The 18,624-nt window shown below is 37.8% G+C and overlaps 1 protein-coding gene across 1 annotated transcript in view; it reads right to left on the bottom strand.

The window, feature by feature from the left end:
• Positions 1 to 18,624, bottom strand: part of LOC122800838 (neurogenic locus Notch protein-like) — a gene marked incomplete in the record, with an annotated part of 809,298 nt that overhangs the window by 253,807 nt on the left and 536,867 nt on the right. Inside the window, 2 exon segments of the mRNA XM_044070145.1 lie at positions 5,775 to 5,839; positions 12,291 to 12,406. Of these exon segments, the coding sequence (XP_043926080.1) occupies positions 5,775 to 5,839; positions 12,291 to 12,406 (181 nt within the window).

The raw sequence follows: 18,624 nt of genomic DNA, 5'->3' as shown, positions 1-18,624 counted from the left end.
ACTTGCAAAACTGCTCCTTGTGTAAAGTCTTTTATCTCAGTAATTTGTTGACACTTTTGCAAGTTTCTTTCAGTGAATGTGTAGTACATCAGTAGGAACAACATTTGTAAAACTCAGCGCATACCAGTCAATGACACATGAGCTGCAGACTCTCAAACTTGGCAGTTTTTTTCAGGAGTTCCATTGCAAGTGAATGGAAGTCTAGTCTGACAACAAATGGTAGGGCTATTTGTCCTCACAGTCTGCATTGTAGGACAGATTTAGCTTTCCAAAGGAATCACCATGTCTGCCCCCATGAGGGCAGACAAGAGTAAAAACAAAATAAAATTAGGAATGAGTACTTATTTTGCTGTAGGCAGCTTTGGGAGGTGTAGTAAATCATGGCAAGATAAAAAATATATGTTTTCTTCATTATTTGCCCGTAGTTGTCCTTTAAATAGGACATGCTGGAGGGACAGATTTATCTCCCAGTGACTGGCATGTCTTTGGAACAGGCTACCAATTCATATGAAACAGAACAACTCTATGACACTGTTCAAGAGGAACCTGGATGAGTGGATGGTGCACTGTAAATTCTTACCAGGGATAGAGCCCACAACCTTCCTGGACATGGGCAGTCATCACTAAATGCAGTCTTGGGTATTGATTAGCATTTCTATGTCATTACATGTGGATGAAACAGCTAGGCTTAAAATGACCTCCGGTTCGATAGCGTAGTAATCTCCTATGATCCTATGATATTTATCTGGAAACATTTCTCAAATATAAAATCCTACCAGAACATTATCTTAGGTCTGACTGTTTAGTACATTACTTGTTTCTGCTTTGCCAAGTTAGCATATTGACATTACAAACACAGCTAATTTTAATCATGTTTTAGATACATGAGAGATTTTAAAAGATTGCAGGAGGATCCCCCTGCAGGAGTGAGTGGAGCACCATCAGAAAACAACATAATGGTCTGGAATGCCGTTATTTTCGGGTGAGTTATAACAAAAAATGTCTAGGAAGTAATATAATGGGGTCATTTTAGATTGTTGGTAGGAAGTCTTGTTTACCACCTGCTGCAAGAAACTGCCAGATCACCGGCTTAAAGTTCCTGCTCTTTGAGGAAGCAGTGTAGCATGGAAAGGAAAAGGTGACATACGTGGCATCTACGGTTAAATTATTGTAGAAGTAGAATAGGGCAAGAAACTGGAAAATTTGTTAATAGCTTGTGTGTGTGTGTTTGTGTGTGGTATAAAAATGTTAAATGTCCGTAGGGGAGAGCATTTTCACTTTCAGTGTATTTGGACAGAAAGTTGAGTAGTCCATATCCATGGATGATTTGTGTTATTGTACTCACGCATGACTCTTGTTTTTGTGTTGTCATTCCAGCCCTGAAGGAACACCATTCGAAGATGGTAAGTTAAAGACTGTACTTGAAATGAGAAGACTGTGTATGAAAAAATACGTTTTTTTTTTCTTAGCATTTATGCCTATTAACTATTTTTGAAGAGCTATATGGAAGTAGTTGTTCCATGTAACAATTGCTTGTTTAAATGTTTCGATTTAAATAGCGGTGATCCCATTATTTTGTTTGTGTGGGTTTAAGTTTATGATTTTTTAACATGCTGTGCTTTAAAAGAGTTGGTATAATTTAATGTCATGCTTGGATTGTATATCTTTTTTGAGTACCACTGCAGATGTTTTTTGGACTTTTTGTGGAAAAAAAGCCACACTAATCATGTTTGTCTTTTAACATGTTTCGCCTTATTGGATGCGTTTTTTTTTTTATGTTAATGCTTGCAGTTGTTTTTAGTACTTTGCATTTGAAACAAGCAGTGTATAACTGCCAGCCACTGTTTCTAACTGGGTAACTCTATTTTGGTGCAAGTATCTGTTCTACGTGTGTGGATTTCTGGGTTTTATATTAGATCATTACCTCGTCAGATGTGCAGTAGCAAGGACCGCCCAAACCCCACCCAACATGCTGCACATGATTTATGTGCGAATAAACATAACAAGATCTGCATCTGCCATAAAGGACAGAACCCACAGGGTTAGAGTTGCTGGCGCCATGTCAGACTCCAAGCCGGTCACAAGTGGTGTCCCACAGGGCTCAGTCCTTGGCCCCCTGTTGTTCAGTATCTACTTCTCAGAAGTACAGGCAAACATAGCAGGACTATGGCTGACAAAGTTTGCAGATGACTGCAAACTGGGCGCCATAGTGGAAAGTACATCGGACACAGATATCCTTCAGAGGGGTCTCACGGAAACTGATAACTGGTGCCAGAGCCATGGCCTGAAGTTAAATGCCAAAAAATGTAAAGTCATACCCTTCGGGAAAAACAAGGTAACCCCAAGCTACCATATAGGTGGCAATCCATTAAGCACAGAAGAGGTTATCAGGGACCTGGGGACCCAGGTTGACAGTGGCCTTTCTTTTGACACTCACATTGCTAAAGTGGTTAGAAAGACCTTCTACATTGCCCACCTGATCATGAAGGGATTCACATCCAGATCAAGTGAGGTCAATGTTCCCCTGTACTCTTCACTTATCAGACCAATGATCGAGTACAATGCCCCATTCGGGATGTATCTCACCCGACACCTGCAGCAATTGGAGAGACCCCAAAAGTTCCTCACCAAAAGGATAAAGGGACTCCAAAATCTGTCATATGCTGCCAGACTGAAGAAACTCCAGCTCTATTCAGTTGCATACCGCCTGCTCAGAGGTGACCTGTGCCTGACATGCAAGGCCATGTCCATCCCGGAATTAATGGACATGCTCCACCTCAAAAAATCCAAATCTACCAGATCCACTAGAGCAAGCGACTTAAACCTTAGCACGGATATAAATAGGACATGCTGGAGGGATAGATTTGTCACCCAGAGACTCCCTATGCTGTGGAATAAAATCCCGGTCCATGTGAGGCAGAGCACCTCGCTGGCTCTGTTCAAGAGAAATCTTGACCGGTGGATGGGAGATCGTAGGTTTACCCCGGGAATCATCTCTGTGTCACTGCTGGACAGAGGCACAACAAACTAATGGGCACAGTATTTTTTAACATAAGGGGTGGCGTAAGCCACAAAACTTTGGGCTAGGCTTATAAATGCCTTAGGGCAGATAGCCTAGTATAAATCTATGAACCTATGAACCTATACAAGTGCATTGTCTTCATTAATGGCTGCTTTTTATTATGTTCTGATAGGCTTGGAATTTCAGCAATGCTTTGGTAATCTGCTGCTACCCTAATTATTGCTATAGTTTGTTAAGTGTGTTTAGAAATCTTTTTTAGTAAGTAATTTAGGGTCTATATTAAATCATCGAATGCTTAGAAAAGCGAACAATGATTTCTCGACCCCATGTAAGCGAAAGCTTACAAACTCGAATGCTTAGAACAGCGAATTTTTTCCAAGGGAAAAAAATCGCTATTCCAAAAAAAAAACACTTAAAACATTTTACAAAACTGAGGGGCTTTGCCCCCCACACACCACGACGTGGGGGGGAGCTATCCCTCCTACACCCCCCCCTACTTAAATATACCAATGCAGAGATCGCACTACAGTGATGAAAATGACAAAGTAATGAACACAGCCAAGTGATTAGAATTTGCTTATATGTCGCTTCGTCATTTTGCCTTTTCATCTTTTCAAGTTCGACCAAGACGTATTCGAAAGAATGCATCTTTGGTCATCTAATAGGAATCCAGTAATTTCATATTATATAAAAAACTCTGTTTAGATCTGAGGACTATATTGAAATTCAGACTCTATTTTTATCCTGTCCAACAATCAGCTATATATTTAAACAAGGATAATAGCCCAAGATTTTCTAAATGGAAATGACAATTCAATCAGTATCTTCTAATCAGCTGTATAACATACATGTCCCTGGCATGGCATTACTAAGACGAACTTACTTATTTCTAGAAATTATTATATATTTTTTCTTATTTATTTTATTTGCATTTGTTTACCAGGATTGTCCGCCAGGCCATAGAGAGCTCATTTCGAGTGGAGGCCCAGGGAGAAAAGCCCATTAAAATACATAGTACATGAAAATATACAGTACGTATAACAAAACAGCCTACAGTATACATATTATATACATCATACAGTAGATTCATTAATAAATGCAATGGAACAACATGATACTATATAGTATGCAATTGGTGCAGTTGCTAATAGAAAGGGCATGGTGAAAAATCTGAGCACAATGGTAGGTTAGACTATCAAGGATAAAGGTATATACAGTTAGAATAATTACAAGTTGGGGTATAACAAGTTAGGATAATTAAGTACCCATGTGAGTAGCTTAGGTTCCTATTACAGAGTCTGAATAATTAAACACTTATAAAGTCTTAAGCCTAAGTATGAGTGAGCAGATATAGCAGTACGTACTAGCAGGGTGGTTAAATCAATGTATAGAGATATAGAGTAATACAGAGGAGTAATTAGGGGAGGTGGGAGTAGTAGTAGATGGGGGATTTTGGTTATAGGCAGTGTGGTTTTTGAACATGTGCACTTCCATAGAGAGGAAAAATGTTGTCTTAAGGATCTCTTAAAAAGAGGTGCATTGCTGGTAGAGCTGATTGATGGTGGGAAGATGTGCCATAGTTTTGCAACAGTAGAGTACAGCATCTGACTGGCTGAAGGGTTTGGTTTTTCTACATTCAGGAGCAGCTGATTATTGGATTGGAGTGGTCTGAGGTGGTACTGATAAAGTGTAAGTAGAGAAGAAAGTGCAGGGCAGTTTGATGGCTTAAATATAAATTTGTGTTCAGTGGTTAATTGAATATATGTAAGATAATGTGGGAGTTCCAGCCAATTTAGTAGGTGTAATAACAAACAATGGTGAGTTCAATATTTTGCACTGGTTACAAATTTAGAAATTTTATTGTAGCACGAGTCGAGTGTGGATTTTATGAGTGGACTGGATGTTGGTAAGGAGAGGGGCACCGTAAAGAAAAGATGGAAGAAGTAAGGAAGAGGCAAGGGATAGTTTTGTTGGGGTTAAGGAAATGTTTGTGTCAATAGAAATTCAAGTCCCAGGACTGCCTTTGATGCATCATCCTTAAAGGCTCTATACATGAGATATAACTTTCCTGCAATGTGGTGGCAGTTTGTATAAAATCAATACATTTTAAACAGAAATTCACAATAAGACAGTTGTGCTGTAGATAACTGGTATAGAGAATTTTCTCAGACACATATTAGAATTGTTTATATTCATTGTATCATATGCACAAAAAGGAATACTGCACTTGAACAGTATAAATTATGGTATTAAACACAGCCACTAGCATAGTGGTATTCCTTGATACCATAACTTTAAAAAGTAGTTCCACATAATAAACTTCTTTATTCTCTATACTAAGGAAATATTTCTGGAAGGAAAACTCATTATTTTAAGTAATCTCAAAATGTTCACATTTTTGACAACATAATGTGTTTTGCCTTTCAAATTAACAGCATAATCCAATGATAATCTACCACAAATAACAGTACTTTTATTGTAAGTAAAAGTTAATTACAAGTTCATGCCCAGAAAAGAGGCTGTAAGTTGTTGAGTTCATCTATATCTCTGGATGGAAAAATAAGTGATGTGATTTACAGCTGCTAGACATTTAGCTAACTTACTGCTTGTGTTTAATATGGCATCTACACTCCAGTAATATTATCAATTGTCAGTGCATTGAAGAATATTAGTTTTGTTCATTTCAGCTTATAGTACCTATAATGTTATCACTGTTAATTAGTTAGCACTATCTATATTCTTGTATACTTACTTAAGCTGGACATTCTGGTTGCAGACAAAGACTGCTGGGTTTACTTTACTCAGTATTGAACTTAACTGTAAGACAAAATGCAAAAATAGATCATTGCTTTCATTGTGTTTTAGCAAGGCATTCTGCATATTTGTTTATTCTGTCTAGCCTATTATTTGTTCTCTTTTATGTTATAGCCATATATTGTATGTTCTTCCTCTCATCATTATATGAATACCAAATGATAGAATTAATTACAAAATATTAATATCACTAACTTAATGAAACAATTAATGCATTTTATGTTAAAAATACTGCATTGAAATAAAAAAAATAGTGCTTAATCTTAGTCACCGCCTAAACTGCCTTATATGTTTAACGTCTCAAGTCAACATTCACTTCCATGCTAAAATATTCATAATGAATGCTGAATGTAATGTCTGCACACTGCAGATTTTTGGATTTTTCTCATCTCCGTCAAGTCTTGCTTTGAAATTTACCAAACTAATTTATGTAAGATGATTATGCAATTTTCTTTGCCACAATGTTTATTTATACGTGCCGACAATATTCTTTAAATATAACAAGTAAATATACACATTGAAGGAGCCAAAAGGAACATAATTAAGAAAAATGGAAGAAATGAGAAGGCAAAAGGGCCCAGAAATATACTAATTCTTCAAGATAAGCATTGAAAATTAACTAAGTTATTCTAATCTAAACTTGTTTCTCTAGCACGCTTTAAACTAAGTGCTACTTTAATTGTAGCTCAAAACTGTATATTACAGTTAACTTCAAGTATATCCGTCAAACCCAAACTTCTTTACATTGGATTTTTATCTTTTTATCTACAGTTTTATATAGCCTATTTGAAGACGACATGAAAAATGAAAAAAAAAAAAATAATTACAACTATCATGGAAAGGACATGTCTGCGAATGAACTTGACTAAACTGACAGTTTCAGCACATGAGACTAATATGGTAGTAAAAACAGGAAAACTAAGCATATAGGATTTGAAAGACATAGACTAAAGAGTAAATATTTAATACAGTACACAGTGATTGAAAGTATGGATTTATTTAAGGACCTGGATGTACGGCTAGATCCAGCTTTTGAGTTTTTTCTGAGCATGTCACCCAATTTATTGATGACATTTATAGAACTATAGACTATATAATAAGCTTTATAGTGAAATGAAATCATTGTTACTAAGCTGCCTTAGCCCTAAACTGGAGTAGGAAATAATAACATAGAAATCTTACAAGAAAGCTAGCATTTGTAAATTGGAAGGCGTACAGCAGAAATATATCTTGGATATCTATGAATATAAAAGTTTAAGTTATTATGATAGATTAAAATATCTGAACTAGTACAGTGCATCATGTATTTATTTAAGAGAAGACTTTATTCAAGTGAGTAGGGCATTTAGGTACAGGTACCTGTGTGAATGCCTAGTGTTATCAAAGAATGACAGAGAAGCATTGAAGAATGTGTTTATGAGATTATGTATCAATGAGTGATATCCTAAATGCTTCTCTGAGAGATAGGCCGATGCATAGAACAGGCTACCAAATTATATTAAATCAAGCAGTGGCTTAGATAGTTTCAAGAACATGGCAGACACTTATTATGGGGATGACTACTGTGGTATACTGGGAGTCTAGAAGGGGATTATTGTACCTTTGTTTGTATGTACGTATTTATCTGACCCACTAGTTTTGATAAAGCTAGTAAAGACATACAGAGCACGATAAAGTTCTCTAATTTAGTGTATATTACTGTGGCATCTTCATATCATCATGCATCTAGCATTTCCAGTCTATCCAAAAGCACTTAGACATCATTTTGTTCACATTAATGTGGGTTTCTTTTTAGCACATTTAAATAGTTATATTATTCATACCACACTCAAGGAAAGCAATTTTCTTGGTAACCAGTGACAGCTGTCTCAGAGATGGCCAATTTAATTTATTTTGCATGTTGCAGATGACATAAATTGTCTTTATCCATTTCTATTTGTTTCTTATAGTAACTATAATTTAGTGTGACTGGTATTTTTAATAAAATAATATCACCTTGCTTACGTATGCCTAAAATGTACTTCTACCTCATCCACATTGAATTTGTAGTAAGATGGTTTCAGATGGCAATTTCACAAGGACTCATTTATAAGTATAAATGCCCTCAAACAAAAAAAATGTTTAACCATTGGCAAAGCTGAACAATACAAGTTCAGTTTATTGTTTCCACTGAATGAAAACTTCAGCGTGTGTATTAATTTATCCAAACAAAATACACAGGTATGTATTGTGTATGGAGTAAAACATGCAGGTATATACTGTGTATGGTGTTCACAAGATGAGCAGACTTCCCTTATTAGAGGTGTTCATAGGATTATGCAGAGTAAGTAACGTCAATCTGTGAAAACAATACAACAAACTTAAAGAACAAGCATTTAAACAGTTGAGACTGTCCAAGACAGGTAAGGTGGAAGGTACACAATCTCCAGATTTCTCTACCAAGTTATTAACCTCCACAAAGTTAACTGATTGCCAATCTGCAGTAGTAGTGGGCAGCATAATACCAGCATGTATTACTTGTAATCCCCTTTTCATAGAGAATAATCTTACTCCTTTCCTAAATGTGTTGTTTTATATGAGTAAAAGTTGTTGTTATTAAAAATAAATTTATGTAGAGCTGACTTAGAGAAACAGAGAGCACAGCAATGAAAGTGTGACACAATTAAGACTAGAGATGGGGCTGTAAAATGGGTGGTATTCAAAGTAATGAGGATAACTGCAGTGAAGATTTACGACTCTCTAAGTGACACTGAAGAGATAATCTGAACAATTCAGCCAGAAGACCAACTGCAAAAATAAACAGAAGCAGAAACAAAAAGAATCTTATTTCTAGTTCACTAGTATGAAAGCTACTTCATTGAATGCATCTGTGTCAAATCACCATGCTCAAAAGCACTCAGTTTTAAAATCAATTTTGTGAAAATATCTTAGTGCAAAAACAGAGGGAATGCATTAAGGTACCATGATGTGTATATGTACATGTTGCTGTGTCTTTTCCCAGTTCAGCAACTGCCCTAACATGGTGCTGCATAGTGTTCTGCCACAATGATGTGAAGCACTATGAAAGGCTGGCTCAGCAGCTGTTCTGAATGGTAACGAGGCATTCTGGGGAGGAGCATATGTTAATTAGCAATGTGCTCTCACCTCAGAGCTGCCTTCATTAAGTCATCTACACCACAATGTGGTATGGAGATTGGAGTGAAAACATCCTAGACCACCAAGAATTACTGTACATAGCAGTGCCATACTGACACTAGTGGCAGTATGCGGATTTGGTGATGGTGGGGGTTGTGAATGGGCACATCTTGGGAAAAGGACCTGAGCCCTTTAATGAATCCCCAGGCAATTGGTTCAAAATACATTCAGTGAAAACATAAGAAATAGACAACCATAAATGTATGCTACACACTACAACATACACTCGTTTTGCTTCCCACAGCACTTCACACATCCTTATCTTAATCCTAATCCCAACTCAAACCTAAACATAATTCAACACTAATCCATATCACAAGTTTAATGCTAATGTCACTGCATATTACTCACAGAAAAGTGATCAAAGTACTCCTCCTTTGGTGTGATAGTTGAACAAACTCTATTCAGTCAGTTGTCCTATTTGAATTAAGATACTCTGATCATATGGTTTTGACCTTTTTTTTTTTTTTTAACCAGGATAGAGCACTTGTCCTAATGGACCTATTTTAGTCACAGTCCATGACAAAAAACTCATATTTGGAGGATAATAATCTGAGTTTAAGATCCAGAAGTACCAGTCTTAGAGGAAAATTGTACTAGACCATTATAAGTAATTATACTTGTTAAAGTAAAGGAAGCACTTTTATAGCTTATGCAGTTAAACATTTGAGGTAATGTAATGCCTCTTGGCTTTTCCAGTTTAGGGGTCACCACAGCGGAACTTTGGTCCGCTAATGATTGGCAGTGGATTTTTACAGTGCCGAGTTGCCAGCCCGACGGCCAACCTTCAAAGAAGGCACACCCATTCACGCACCTACTTACATGTCTTTATATGTTACTCGACCACAGGGAAGACATGCAGACTCCACACAGAAGGCGCTCCAGCCGAGAGTCAAACGGGAGAACCTCTTGCTGTGTGGCGATAACGATAACCGCTGCACCACTGCAGCCAGTTAAACATTTGAGGTAGTAGAGGAAAACAAAATAGTTTGGTAAAGTACAAGGTTGCAGTAATATTTACAAAAGTGTCTATCAGATACCTCTCTTACTCATTAGAATCCACATCTGGAACCCCTACTTACTGCAATAGTACAAGAAATAACTAGGATTATTTTATTACAAATTAGCAGAATTCAAAATGAGATAAGGAAAGTAACTGAATAAACAAGCGAAAGTTATAAAGCTTCAGTACATAGAAGAAAGTGTCCCTTTCTTCCTACTTAAATGCTTTTTATCTGCATCTTTTTTAACAACGACATATGTAGTCCCTAATCAGTGAACCTTTGATAATTTAGGGAGTACACACTAAAGCAATCCTTACGTAGGTTTCGCTGATTGCTGCTTCTCCCTGTTAAACCATGCCGGGAATTATCCTAGTGATCATGTATTCTGCCTGTTTCCTATACATTTTCCTGCTCTCCTGTTGATACAAAGGTACCATATTAACATTTTCCAGTCTTCTGGCACTTTCAAAGTGGCAGTTAGCAACTGAAAGGCTCCCTCGAGGATTCTGCAGCATACTTCCCAGCTGTCTGAGGACACTGCATGGCAGATCATGTAGACTGTGTGTGTGTGTGTGTGTGTGTGTGTGTGTGTGTGTGTGTGTGTGTGTGTGTGTGTGTGTGTGTGTGCGTGTCTGTCTGTGTTTCTTTCTCCCTCAGGGATGCCATTTTATTTTCTATCTTCCCTCTTTCTACCTTAGCAGCTGAACATTGCACACTCTACTCTACACTACCTCCCTCCCAAGTTGACACTTTCCCAATGCCTTCTTTTTTAAAGGCTGAATCAAAGTATTTATTCATTTCCTCAGAGTTTTTCCAACCATTTTTTATTTCCCTCATTTCTTTCCTAAGCCTTTTCAGGTTTATTTTTCCATGTGCCAGTGTTTATTTTCTAAGGTAACTTGATAGTCCAGAATGCTACCTAAGGTAAATCATTCCTCAGTGTTTTATTTTGGGGCAATTTCGATCCTTATTTTGCCAAAAGTTCTTTAATTGCTTCTGCTCTGTCATCAGCACTCCAGTCTCTACTGTAAATGCAAAAAATATGTTTAATCCTGCAATTGTTATGCCCTGCAAAAGCAATTATATTTATCAAGTTTGCTGTCAAGTGGTGAACCTATAATGCCCACTGCTCACGTACCCATAATTCGGTTACTAGAAGAGATAAAAATCTTTATTTTTCTGCAATGTTTGTTTGGCTAATGACCCCACCCCACCAGAAAATACCCTATCTCTCATCTTTATAACTAGTACCCTTTGCCTGTGCAGTTGCTGGGGCAGGCCATTCACAATTATCTGGTAATGAAAGTGTCTTGAGTTCTGATAGAACAAACGCTGATAATAACTGCAGGACTTTGCAAAAGAAGCACTCCCAGAGTATTTATAGACATATAGTACAGGTCAGAAAAAGAATCTACATGAAATTCCTTGACAAATTATGGAACTGTAGATGCCTTGTGATCATCCAACAAACTGACCAAATTCCCAGCTTTAGTGGCCCTGACTAAACAAGCTAAATGTTTTTGTCCTAAATCATGATCAATGGCAGGTAATTCAAACTGATGCTCATTACTAAAGCAAAGATGCTATAAAGTGTCTACCCATGCCTCATTTCAATAGTGCACCTGTTGAACTACCCCAGTTTGGGCAAACACACGGCATCCTAATACACTGTCTGCAGTGCACACAAATGCTACACATTTGTTTCATCTCTGCTTGCTATACTCTGTGCCTAACTTTATGTTATGTGTGTGTTTGTTCCATAAGCTGTTTGCTCTACACAGCAGTACCTACAGTTCATGGTTCTGAGTTTCAATGGTGCTGCCTTGTCACAATGGATCTCTTTAATGAGTGGAGCGGTTTCTCTTTCTGCAGTCTGCTCACATTTTTTCTTCTTCAGTCGATCTTCTCAGAATGGTGCTTAGTACTTTAAGTGGTAACTGTTAGAGTTTAAGCTTGGTCAATGAAGTGTAAAAAATCACCAGTTTTCCAACTGCTCTGTACATTACCTAATAGTTCAGCTTTCTAAAGCATGACGCATTCACATATTAAGTACTGCTTAATGCATGGAAGTTTTAGAGAAGATATGGTTATTGTTATTTTCTCATGTAGGATATCTAAATTTGACAATGTAAATGGAAAATAAAATGAACATGTACAAAAGTAAAGTTTGGCCTTCAAGAAAAAAGTAAAAATAAGTATATAAACGAGACTGCAAAATATATACTGAATATAATCAATGCATTTTAATATGTTACCTTTAGATTTGCGGCTTCAGTAAAATTATTGTAGTCATTAATGTTTGCTATCTTATAAAAGGAAGGGTCTGATGATGTGATTGAAACCTTCAGCCTGATAGATCTCATTGGTACATCTGTAAATATGAAAGTGCATTTTAGATAAACTGTGTATCTTTATATAAAAAGCAATCCAGAAAGCAGATTAAATCAAAACACAGAACCTGTAACAATTGTATACCCATCTATACACATGCAAACAAGCATTTTCAATCATCAATAGAGCCTTTGCTGCATTAATGTGCAGTTTATTTACAGTGTATGTGTGAAGTGTAGTTTATTATTTATAGTGAAAAAAAGTCTAATGGGTTCCTTTCATAAAAGAACATTGATGTACACTGTTTGGATCACTTATGGTTCAGACTGTAAAATCTCTCAGTAACTCAACAGTCCATGAAGTGATTTTTCTTGGTGCTACAGCTCATAATAAGCTTAAGCTGCCTTTAATCCTATTTATATCAACCATTTAGATTCCTGGAAAATCCACAGGTAAACATATAATATTCTACAGGTAATCTTATGGTACACTACTAGTTAATCTGCAGCTTCTTCTGGTTATAGGGACCTCCAGGAATTGCCATTCCTAGACTTGTATTCCCGCATCAAGAGGGGCAAAATGACATGGTTGTTTAGTCCACAGACCTTCACTTAAACAGTTCCTCTGCATGAGTTTGACATTTTATTAGCTGTTACAAGATTTCATTACCATATTAGTTAATTTATAGAAAGCACATCTGATTTATAAAAGCTTTTATTACCAATAGGTGAAAAGGTCACTGTGCCACTACATATATTTATATAATATACCCACACATAGCTGTCTTATCTTGTCTCATCTACCTCAGGATGTATAACATGGAAAATGGGCCATAAGTATGGAAAACAACTTTTTAATTATTTCAAAAATACACGTATGATGATGTGAAGGCTGCCAGCCCAGCTAGCTAGAATTTTGTAAATAATTCTATGTCATTTGTGAATAGTAATATGATTTGTATGCTTATCCACGGTGGTGGTGTTGCGGTAGTGTTGTTGCGTCACAGTAAGACGCTGTCCGGTTCGATTCTCAGCTAGAGTGTCTTCTGCGTGGAGACATGCGCGAATGAGCGTACTTTCGTTGAAGGTTGTGTGTCAGGGCTGGTAACTCGGCACGTAAAAATCAACTACCAATCATTAGCGGACCCAGAGTTCTGCTGTGGCGGCCCCTAACCGTGAAAAGCCGAAAGACACAACAATATGATTTGTATGCTTGTCCTACAAATGTAGGAAAACTGTATGTTATGTGCTGAGCTTCTACAATGTAACCACAGCGTATCTTACTGGAAAAGAACAGAGTTAACTTGCAAAACTCTAAGAAAATAAGTTGACAAATAAAGGGTTTTACAATTGTGCCTTCTGTGTGGAGTCTGCATGTCCTCCCCGCAGTTGGGTAGCGTTCGAAAGACATGTGTGTGTAAATGGGCATGCCTTCATTGAAGGTCGGGTATCGAGCTGGCACCTCGGAGTTTCATAAAAATCTACTGCCAATCATTGGTGGACCGGAGTTCTGCTGTGGCGACCCCTTACTGGGAAAAAGCTGAACAGACAAACAAACAATTGTGTTTACCACACCTAGAAGACAGAATATCTGCGGCTTGAAATTCTTTCTATTGTCTGGAAACAGAAATAATTACAGGTTTCAAAGGTAAAAGTGTTTAACTGTTTTACGACTTCCAGATCCAGGCAAGCTTCTAACGGATACGTATTTTTGACACAGGGGTGCTAACTTTTGAGTTTCTGTTAGCCTGGAAATTAAAGGCAGAGGTGACAAGAATGATGTAATCTAAGAGAAGCCAACATAAATGTTTGATAGTAATTTAAGAACTCAGAGAATTAATCTGTGCATTTTGTATTTGTCTTTGGATATGACAACATCCTCTCATCAGCACTTGCTTTGGTCTGCAAGTAAGACGTAGATCATAGTTTCTGTCTTAGAGAGAGATAGGAATATAGCAAGATCAGTTTAGATGTTTTCTGTGCTTATGTGAGACTGTCCAGCAATGTTGTTTTAAAATATTTCCTGTGATTCTGAACTCTGTTGTCACTGTGCTGGGTTATTGAGTATTGTCTTATTATTTATTATTAAATATATTTAAACCGTTTAATTGTGGTTGGTTTGTTTAGAGATATATAAGTTCTTAGAGTACTTGCATATTTATTTGGTGGCGTTGTACAAGCCACTCTTAAATAGCCTTAAATGTCTTGGACGCACTTATCATTTGGATAACAGTAACATTACACAGTAGAAATGGTCACCCTTTGTAAGGGCCTTATAGTAGCTGATAAGTAGTGGTTGGTAACAGTTGTACTACCTTATAGTCTGGACAGAAGGGAGCATAGCTAGTGAACCTGTGCCAGCCTTCCCCAGGAGTGTCTGTGTGTTTGCATATAAATTAAATTGCAAAGTGTGTGTGTGTCAGCTACTTGGGCAGGGACACGAAGCAGTGGTTGGACAGAGAGGATGCTGGAGGTTTTTGCTTGATCACTTGGCTGAGATCTTAATCCTATAGTTGTGCCAGTGGGGAGTCTTATTGGGGATCTGGAGAAAGAGGGAGAAACCAGCCCCAGACTGACTGTGATCTCTGTGTGCTCTTAAGGGAAATTGTACTTTACTGTGTGTGTGTACTTGTCATCCTCCGAATGTGCATGTCCCTCACTGGCATTAGTGGTGAGGACTTAGGGTCCTTGATAACTGGGCCACTGCAGGGGCATCACATATTAATTACTGGGCCAGTACAGAGGCATCACAGATGTGCAGAGGGAATAGGATTTTTTTTAATTATAATATTAATGCAGTTCTTTCAAGGTTTTGTAACTTATTTTCCAGCTGTAGCTCTATGATCGAAAAATTTCAACATGAGCAGATTCAAAGCCTTAAATTATTTTTTTTTAAAAATGGTACAACAACACAAAGCTACTAATAAAGAAAGAAAATACAATGAACAGTATAAAAAGGAGCTTATAAAAATAAGGTTTGCCTCTGGGCAATCATTTCTGCTTATGAGCACCTACTTGAGTGGTTAAGGTAGGGTATGAAATAGCAACAGTGTATTTGCTGCAATCACATGTTTTATGGGGAACAGGCCAAAGTATGAGGCAAAAGTCTGCACATTCTATGAAAATCTGAACAGCTGAGCGATATGTTTAGATTTCTAGTTAGAAAAGGAATAAAGAAAGAAGAAGAGATATTTGGAAGAGCAGGAAAGAATGGTAGTGTAACTGGGGATGCTACAGAATATGCATCCTTGTGGTATGCCACTCCCTCCAGCTGTTAGCTGAGGAAATTTGGAAATCAGTAATAGAGGACAGAAAACCCTGTTTTACAGGCAGACTGTAATTATTGTACTTCAGAGTCTTTGAAATGAGAGAGTACAAACTTTGGCATTCGCTTGTGTTCCCTGAAGGATTGAAATCACAAATTTGCAGGAGACGAAATCTGGATGCCTGCAAAGTCTGGTCTGTGCTAAAATATGGGCTATACTACTGTGCTGCAAAAAGTTAAAAGAAAAAAGGAAAGGAAGATTAATAACAAAGCCAGACTGAGCGTGATTAGGTTGATGAAAGAGACTGTGTTTTAAAGGCAGTAATGGAAGCTATAAGGACACCAGAGGAATTAATGGAGCACTACTCAAGTGTCAGGAGTAGCTAGCTTGGCATTGTCAAAAAAGCAACAGAGGGTGTTGGGTTAGGCTAGTTTTGTGGGGGTCAGTTCTGTTGCCAGTAACGAATGTTGTGTTTTCTTCCATAGCTTTATGGACATAAAGGAATTAAGAAGGAAGTGGAATGAGATTAAAGCACAGAAAGCTGCACTTTTTTCAGCAGGCAGCCAACACAACATGGAAGAATGGTGGTGAAGAGTACAACTAGGCTAGAGGTCACAAGAGATGAGAGATGGCAAGCAGTATCCCAGTAGCAGAATGCCCCCAGAAGGGGGAGAGGTCTGGAAAATATGAGGTCTCATTGCGGGAAACTCAGTATTGCTTCATCCGACTTGATTAATGGGGTCTCTTGTTAATGGTGGACTGACAGGAGTAATCATCAGCTAGCAGATGAACACTTAAGGGACTTGATGCAAGTTTTACATATTGAAGGCAGACTGCTGTGGCAGAAATTGTTGTGGGGGAATAACGCAACAGGGGACCAAGTAGCAATGGAAGCTCAGTTTTAGGATCAACAGGTAGTCTAGTACATTTTCTCATAGGCCAAGCAGGTGCTGAGATGAATGTTGGCAAAATGTGCAGCATTCGAGGAACCACAAGACAACCTGTCATGGGCAGCCAAGGTGCAAGGTGTGTTTATTATGCCTCTCATTTCTGCATTATTGAATGTGAACATATGGAAGGAGAAGCTGTGGCTTTGTCTGAGCTGTTAGGCTTGGATTGTGCCCAATGTATAACAGAAGCTGAATTCTCAGCTTCACAGAATTTGATAGAGACATTTAGAGACATTAGCCAGTTTAGGGAACTAGGTTCAATGTTAGGACATGGGATAATTGGGTTCTCGGCCTTGTATATTCATCATGAAAATAGTAAAAAAGCAGACGGAGGAGGTGCTACCATTGTTAGTGTTATTTCTTGGCAATCAAGGAGGCACAAAAACTGAGGGAGTACAAGTGCTTGGCTGTGGTGCATTCAAATATTTAGGATGCTGAAAGCAGTTGCTAAGTTTTTTTTTGATTGGAAATCAGGCATGCTTACACTTGGTTAGGGACAGTAATTGATAAGGCAGGTGTAAGAGTTGGACAAGAAGGGGTTGATAAAGTGTGTTAGGCTTTTAATGTTGGGAGATGTGAATGGCTGGTTTTCAGATTTTTACATAGCTTCTCATATTGTGGTGGTGCATATATTGGGGCAAGACGTTGGCTCAAGGAGAGTTTTCAATTAGGCTGTAGTCCACTAGCTACACAAGGGGTGGTGTCAGTTTCAATAGGTATGTGGGGATTGGGAATTTTGAGGCCCCCCCCCAGAAGAGCATTGACCTTTTGTGCAAGAGACAAGAGACTGGCCAACTCACTCTAATATTAATGCAAAAGTTTAACTGTCCCAAATTAAATCTAACTATACAAGGCCATAGCCAGAAAATTGATATCAGGTTTTGCAAAGGTATTTTCAATTCAGTCAGGGTGGTGGGACTTGGTCAAGGCATGTCATAAACTGCAATCATTGAACTGTCAAAAAGTCATAGTACTGGTCTTGTTTGACAAAGAAATTCAGTCAGGATAAGTGAGGGGCCTATTCCCAGTGCTACCATTTGGGTCCTTCAGGCTATCTCCTTTGGGCCTGCTGCCTAAAAAGAAACTAAATGAATTTCATATCATTCATCATATTTCATTTCCTGAAGTTCCCAAAGGGAACTCTGGTAATGACCATACTGACCAGAGGTCAGTGAAGATTTCATTATCCATTGCTAGATAATGCTGTAGTAGTCATTGGGACCTTTGATAACCCTTGGTTGGTAAAACCGGACAGTGAGTCATCCTTTCAGTTGCTGTCAATAAAGGAACAGGACTGATGTATGTTAACAATGAGCTTGTTTGAATTTTTTTCTTTGCAGAGCCTGTGGGTTAGACAGTAATATGAGGCATAATAAACACACCTTGGCCACCCATGTCACTACTGTTGAGAAGTTTATCTCAGTAATGCAGTGAATGTGTGAACAGGGCAACTCTGTTTGGTGGTTGGTCCACTCTTTAGACCACTTACTCCTGCCTCTCTCTGTCTATCACACACACACACACACACACACACACACACACACACACACACACACACACACACACACAAACACACACACACAAACACAACACATGCACACATAATTATATTAAATTTTCTTTATTTTTTCCCGCACTTAACTACATGCATTTTTAATCTGTGGTCGGTGACAAGAAAAATTAAGGAAAACAATAAGTCACTGTAACTGCTGCTGCAGTTACTTTTTCTGTTGGAGGCATTTAATTTATTTGCTTATTTATTTATTAATTTACTTATTATTATTTTTATTTTATGCTTGTTAAAAAGTCATGTTTATTATGAGCATACACAAGATGGCAGATATTTGCATTTTTTTTCATTCTGTTCTTTATGGCAGTTTAATATGCTGCCTTGAAGGGGGAACCTGTTTTTTCACTCAAGACTAACTTCACAATACTCTGTTGCATAATGCTGAAATGGTATTATTTAAAGTTTGTCCTTTGTCCAAATTTCTAATGTAATTTAAACAGTCGACTTCAGAACAACTGTGTGTTGGGGGCGGG

The sequence above is a fragment of the Protopterus annectens genome, chromosome 4.part1 (genome assembly GCF_019279795.1).
Source record: "Protopterus annectens isolate FY-2018-M chromosome 4.part1, PAN1.0, whole genome shotgun sequence".
NCBI classification, from domain to species: domain Eukaryota; kingdom Metazoa; phylum Chordata; order Ceratodontiformes; family Protopteridae; genus Protopterus; species Protopterus annectens.
Note: the sequence above shows the minus strand (reverse complement) of the source record. Positions and strands in the feature narration are given on the sequence as shown.